At 35.6% G+C, this 7255-nt stretch overlaps 1 protein-coding gene across 1 annotated transcript in view; it reads right to left on the reverse strand.

Moving 5' to 3' along the window:
- The window catches only part of LOC101546507 (transmembrane protease serine 11C-like), a 58755-nt gene extending 51715 nt beyond the window's left edge, over positions 1-7040 (reverse strand). Inside the window, exon 1 of the mRNA XM_055139999.1 lies at positions 6952-7040. Coding sequence (XP_054995974.1) covers positions 6952-7040 — 89 coding nt within the window. The remainder of the gene's footprint in view (positions 1-6951) is intronic.
- Positions 7041-7255: the final 215 nt, after the last annotated feature.

The following is a 7255-nucleotide window of genomic DNA, read 5'->3' on the forward strand; positions in this document are numbered from 1 at the left end:
AACACACAGGGGATACTCCTGGCTCTGCACTCAGGAATTACTCCTGGTGGCACTCAGGGTTACCATATGGGATGCTGGGAATCGAACTCGGGTTGGCTGAGTACAAGGCAAATGCCCTACCTGCTGTGCTATCGCTCCAGCCCCGTCCATTCTTATTTTTTAAAAGAAATCTCCATACTGTTTTCCATAGAGACTGAACCAGAAAACTCTCCCACCAGCAGTGAATGAAAATTTCTTTTTCACCACAGTCCTATCAACAGTAGTTTTTTCCATCTTTTAAATATATGATATATTCATTAGTGTCAAATCATACATCATTAATATTTTAATTTGAATTTCCACAATAATAAGTGACAATGAACACTTTTTCATATGCCCACTGGCCATCTGTATGTCTTCTTGGAAGATGAGTCTGTTCATATTCTTTCCCTATTTTTGTATGGAATTACTATTTTTCTTTGTTTTTCTTTTTGGGTCATACCTGGTGATGCTCAGGGGTTACTCCTGGCTCTTCACTCAGGAGTTACTCCTGGTGGTGCTCAGGGGACCATATGGGATGCTGGGAGTCGAATCCAGGTCAGCAGCGTGCAAGGCAAACGCCTTACCCGCTGTGCTATCACTCCAGCCCCTGGAATTACTATTTTTAAATTGTTGTTTAGCTTTGTAAGTGATTTGTATATCTTGTATATTAGCTGTTTATCTCATATATTATATGCAGATATTTTCTCCCACTCAATGTCAATATCAATGCAGATTAAATATAGATTTTCCACTTAATTATTAGATATGTTGAATATAATTTTCCAAACTTGCTCTCTCCCACCAGGTATTAAGCAATCTTAATTTTTGATTGAGGATATTTGATAATTGAATACAATATTAATAGGAGAAAACAAAGTAAAAAATACATAAAATTATGGCGAGAAGAACCCAGAAATGCAGAAGGCAGTGATTGTAGTAGGAATGTGGTATTTTTCTAGAATCCTGGACAAGTTTCTTACTAATAATATATTGGTTCCAGAATCTTGTAATTACAAAATATCACTTAATCTCACATTGTTAGTAATCTCATATCTCTTACCTTGATAACTAACAAACAAGTTGTTGGCTGCATTTGACAGGGTTCTATTTGTTGGGGGAAAAATTTCCTCCATTTAACAGATATCAATTTACTCCCATTTCTAGGGAAAGAAGATTGTGAAACTATATTCAGTTTCATTGAAATTTTTAGATACCCAACTTTTTATCTTAAGAGCACAATTTTTTACGACAACATTTTATTCAGGTGGCTTATTCCTAGTCAATATCAATATTTCTAGTTATCCTTTAAAAATGTCTCTCACAATATTTTTGAGGAAAAGTCAAATAAACGTTCACACAGTGTATTTTGTTGTGATGTCTTTTGTCTTTTTTTTACTAAGAACAGCATCCCTCCTTTTTAATGTTTTGTTACTGTTTAAAAAATTCTTCAGGGGCTGGAGCAATGGAACAGTGGGTACGGTGTTTACCTTGCACGCGGCCAACCCGGGTTCAATTTCCAGCATCCCATATGGTCCCCTGAGCACCGCCAGGGGTAATTCTGAGTGCAGTGCTAGGAGTAACCCCTGTGCATCACCAGGTGTGACCCAAAAAGAAAAAAAATATTTTTCGTCTACTCTAAATCCTACCCCTTTGTAGGATCTGTATTTTTTAAATTAAATTTTTATTTTTTTTAATTGAGTCACCATGAGAGACATAGTTACAAATCTGTTCATGATCAGGTTTCAGTCAGACACTGATCCAACACCCACCCCTCCACCAGTGTCCATTTCCCACCACCAATTACCCAGAATCTGTATTTTGTAATACCTTTTGCAGTCCTGAGATAGAAAGTAGGTTCTCATGTATACAAGATATATGCAATACTACTGAGCCACTCCTCGACGCTGTATTTTTCATTTCCACCTAACGCAGGTCTTGTCTTTCACAGAGCAGCTGTTTTGATTCACTTATTTACTTGGTTTTGTTTGGTTTTGTGTTTTGGGGCTACACCTGCCAATTCTCGGGGCTTTCTCTTGTCTCTGTACTCAGGGATCAACTCTGGTGGGGCTTGGCGGACCTTTTGGGGTGCGGGGAATCAGCCAGTTCAGCTGCGTGCAAAGCAAAAGCCCCTCTCCACTATACTAATGCTCCAGTCTTTATGTCTACATATTGTTAAAGAATATATTCTCTTAGCACACATATATAGAAGATGTGTCTTTAGAAGTTAAATAATTTATAGTATTCATGTTTACTAAGCATTCTATTTTCTTTGGTGGGGGGAGGTGATTTGGAAACACTTGGTGATTCTCAGGGCTTTTTCCTGGCTCTGCATTCAGAGATCACTTCTGCTTGGCTCAGGGAACCATGTTAGGTGCTAGGGATTAAACTTGGGCTGGCCATGTGCAAGGCAACCCTACCTGCTGTACTATCACTCTGACCCAATTTATTCAGCATTTTCTATATATAAGACATTGCCAACACAATAGGAGCATGCAATAATGAACAAGATTCTTGATAAATGTGAAAAGCAAAAAACATAGATAATTTTTTATATGTCATTATGCTAGTTTTCAAGCATAGTGGTAGTATTTGCTAACAGCGCTGCTATAGGAAATACCACAAACTATGATTTCAACATCAGTAATTAATTTTTTCTGTTTGTGAGTTAGAAGTCTAAGATCAAGGTGTTGGCAACTTTAGTTTCTTCTTATGCCTCTTTTCTTGTCTTAGAGGCAGCTACATTCTTGGTCTTCACGTGGTCTCCCTTCTGTACATGTCTGTGTCCTAATTTTTTTTATTATAAAGACACCAGTCATATTATATTTGGCCTACACTAATGATCAATGACCTCATTACAGCATGATTACCTCTTTAGAGACCCTATCACCAAGTAAAATTAGTCTTTTGAAGACCCTATCACCAAGTAAAAATACTTAGTCTTAATTAGTTAAAACATTAGCACATTAACTTTGAAGTAATCTAATTCAGTTTCTAAACATGATTTGACTTATATTTATTAATGTTCATAACATTGAATGTTTATTAATATATATATCACGAATCATGAAATCCCGTTAATCACCGATTTCTCAGGCGGGCTCAGTAACATCTCATTTCATCCTTTCCTTGAGATCTTAGAAATCCATCTCGACTCGGCCCTCCTAACGACGTTGCACTGGGGGCTCTTCAGGGTCAGGGGAATGAGATCCAGCTTGTTACTGGATTTTGCATATGAATACACCATGGGAAGCTTGCAAGGCTGTCCCATGTGGGCAGGAAACTCTCAGAAGGTTGCCCATTTCTCCCAGAGGGAGAAGTAGGCTACAAGATATCTTCTGAGAGCTTGCTTTTAAGTCTCTCTCTGGATGTTGGCCTTTGATGGGATTACACACACCTGGGTTCCTCTGTCGGTACCTTCATGCATGAGGCCTGTCTGAATGTGTGGAGAGGGGCCTCGAGCATGGCTGTAGCTAGGTTCTGGTGGTCTTCGGTTGCCAGGAGCTCTGCTTGGGGTGCGGAGGGAAGTTGGAGCCCATCCCCTCCGAGGGGCCCCGGGGAAGACAGCCAGGTGTGCGGGCAAGAGACTTATATGATATTTAATATCATAATTAACAAAGATCTCATAAAAATATAGTTAATTGATAAATAATAGTTTATTGATGATTATTAATACTGACGATGTTTATTGATGATGCTTATTAATACTTATATTTATTAATACTTAATGTTCATATTATAGCTATAATAACTTCACAATAGGGGCCACTCTAAGCAGTACTTAGGGCTCTCAGTTCATTCCCAGCGGTTCTCAGCCTGTCATGTGGGCCTGATGGTTTTGGTACTTGGTCCAGTGTTGGTGCAGTACTCAGCCTGGCAATACTTAGGGACCTCCAGGATTATTTCTGAGGGAGTTTAGATCCACTTGGTGCCATGGATTAAAGTGAGAGCCTTGCACATTTTAGGTATATTATTCTGCCACTTATGCTATTTCCCTGGTTCTTTCATGTTACCTTTTTATATTTGATATTATATTCTAATAGTCCACATATTCTTGTAAGATATTGTATAGGTTAAGTTCTTATGTAAGTGTATTATGCATATATAAACATACATTAGAATAACTATAGTAAAATATCACGTAGTTTAGTATACAGTGAGTTTTATTTACAAACAGAATCAAATATCTATCAGGAAATTTACATTTTAATTAAATCATTTCCTAAACAGTTAATATTGTCTGAAGAGTCAATATGAGAAAGAAATCTAATGTAGGTGAAATTATAATTTTTGATATTTAAAAAAATTTCAATTTAATGATTTAAACGCATGGCAAAACCTGGCAAGCTACCCATGGCATACTCTATATGCCAAAAACAGAAACAACAATGGTCCTCATTCCACAGACCCTGAAAGAGCCCCCAGTAGCCATTGGGCTACAGTAGCATGTGACAGGGACTAATGGAGACATTACTGGAGCACACTCTAGCAAACAGATGAACAACAGGATGACAGTGATACAGTGAATAATTTAAACAGATTTAAATATATTCTATCAGGCAGGGCTGGAGAGATAGTACAGTGGGGACTTGCTTTGCACATGACCAACCTGAGTTTGATCCCTGGCACCCCATATGTTCCTCAGTCTTCAACTCAACAGGCGTGATTCCTGAGTACCAACAGGCATGTCCCCCCAAATATGTATTTTGTAAAAATTATATTTTCACCCTGTCATAAAATGTATCTCATGCATTATAGTAATCATATGTAAAATGATTCCAAGTCCATTTTTATTACATGATAAAGTAATATATAAAATATCATAAAAGATGTCTCATTCTGTATGTTAATAGAAAAAAAAACTTTGCTAATTAAAGGTAAATAAAGAGTATTTACTTGTCAGCAGCAATTTTAAATTTTTTTGAAATATAAATGACTAAATGATATGATGATCCTGGTAAGTTAAATTCTGCAAATGAGTATTTTGTCCTATAGCATCATTTTCCATACCTACAGGTGTTTTCTTGCATAATTCATTCAATACACATTGCCAGAGAATAAATCCTAATGAAAATTTGACAGATGGAGTGAAGATTTTTTGTAGAAAACACTAGAGTATGTTTTCTTTTCTCAAATGTGTCTTTATATATTAAACTATATAAAGTTGCTGCTTTTATAGGTAAAACTCAATACTAGAAAGTTTACAGTATTTTGGTTGGTAGATAAACAGATATTATTAATTCATTGTTTATTATTTTATCTATGGCTGATTCTTTTTTTCTTTTTACTTTGGGAGAATTGTTTAGGCTTAAAATTCCATCCAACGTCAATTGAGAGAAAACAATTTGGAGATGAAGGTGACGGTGCAGATCACTCATCCCAGTTTTTTAATTTTAAAGAAGGGTTTAAAATAGTAGGTTAATATTTTCTCTTAAAGACATTGATTTCAAATCTAGGTTTACTAGGTAGATTCTTTTTAGTATCTAAAAAGAATTTTATTTTTAGTAGTAAACTGTATATAATAAACAGTAATACTCTATTTTGAGTTAGATTTACTTATTTCAAGATGAAAAATTAAATCATAGATAGCACTTTAGCTGACAACTCTTAATTATATGATAGTCAAAAAGATCACTTCAGTGACTTTTGATTAACAATGAATTTTGACTCACAAATGTAATATAGTTAGTGAATTAAAATTAATTTTAAAGGCAAATGAACTAAGTGCATATTTCTGTCATTATCATCTGTGTTTCTAAGACATACATGTTCTTCCTATCCTTGATTTATTGACTTGAAAACTGATTATCTTTTATGTATGTGTTCTTAAATTTAAAAGGAAAATTTAGCTTTGTGTATATCTGAATTCTATAGAGTGGTCTACAAGAAATAATTCAAGACATGCAGATTTAAGTTTCCCAAAGTGTTGTTATTATGTGGCATTCTGGTTAAAGCTGTATTACTTATTATTTGAAAAAAAATTTCCTTGAATATGAGTATAAGCAAAAAAATTTTCTTGATTTCTGTCTCAATTTTCTCATGTATCATTTATTTGCCAATGTATACCTTAAAATCTTCTGGGAATAATATTAAAAAGTTGGTGATGATCATAGAAAGATTTAATTAATTTAGAAAATATAACTTGCTGGTGGGTTGTATTCAAAGGTTTACTAATTTCTTGGAAGAAGGAAGCCAGGAACTGTCTATACATTGTCATATATTGTTTATGTAGCATAAGGAACTGAATAAGTTAACATAGACTTAATACTCAGGGCTTAGATGCCAAGATCAAACGTATTTATCAGGGTTTTTGTTTGTTTGTTTGTTTGTTTGTTAGATAATAAGGATTATCAGTAGCCATTTAATGGAAAATATTTCAGGAATTCTCTTACAGCTCATTAGCTAAATATTAATGTGAAATTGCAAAGGTAAAATATTTCACTTTAAAGCAATTGATCTGAAAGTTACATTCCAACCAACACTGAACTATTCACCAAGATTATAGATATGGTAAGCTACGAAAATAAGGGAAGCCATCTAAATTTTCATTAAGAATTTGGGACCACAGATCAAAGAGAGTACAGGTGCAAATCACTTGCCTTGCACACAATCCACCTTTGTTTGATCCCTGGCACTACGTATGGCGCCCTGGACACCAGACACTGCCAGAAGTAACCCCTGAGCAGGGGTAAATCTCTTCAAATTATACATACATTTCAAAAATGTCCTAGTTGTGAGGTCAAGATTTCTCACATAAATTAGCCAGCTAACAAAAGCTAACACTTGAAAAGAATCAGTATTAATACTGATAGTTTTACCTTTTTGAAAGACACATACTTCTCTATTTCTACCAAAAGGTTAGAGAGCAGCTCATTTTTAAGAACACTGAAATAAAATGAAGTACTTTAATGAGTTTGGCTAAGGAATTTTCACATACGGAAAAACTGCGAGCCGTCTACTGCCCTCACTTGTCCATCCGCCGCCTTAACCCGGAAGCCCACCTGGTCCGCAGTGGTGTCCATGCCGGCTCTCCCTGCTGAGGTTGCCCCTTTGCCATCTTCTCTCCGAGTGCTGGGTGGTACAGTCAATCTCCACCTATTTAGCTTACGAGAGACTGCGGCTTCTGTGTGTTTTATGATAATAATATAATGATAATACTTAACACTCACACAACTTTTCATCTTCAAAGCACATTCTGAACATTTGCTAATTAATTTTACATTAGTAAGACATGAGT

The sequence above is a fragment of the Sorex araneus genome, chromosome 5 (genome assembly GCF_027595985.1).
Source record: "Sorex araneus isolate mSorAra2 chromosome 5, mSorAra2.pri, whole genome shotgun sequence".
In the NCBI taxonomy this organism is placed as follows: Eukaryota; Metazoa; Chordata; class Mammalia; order Eulipotyphla; family Soricidae; genus Sorex; species Sorex araneus.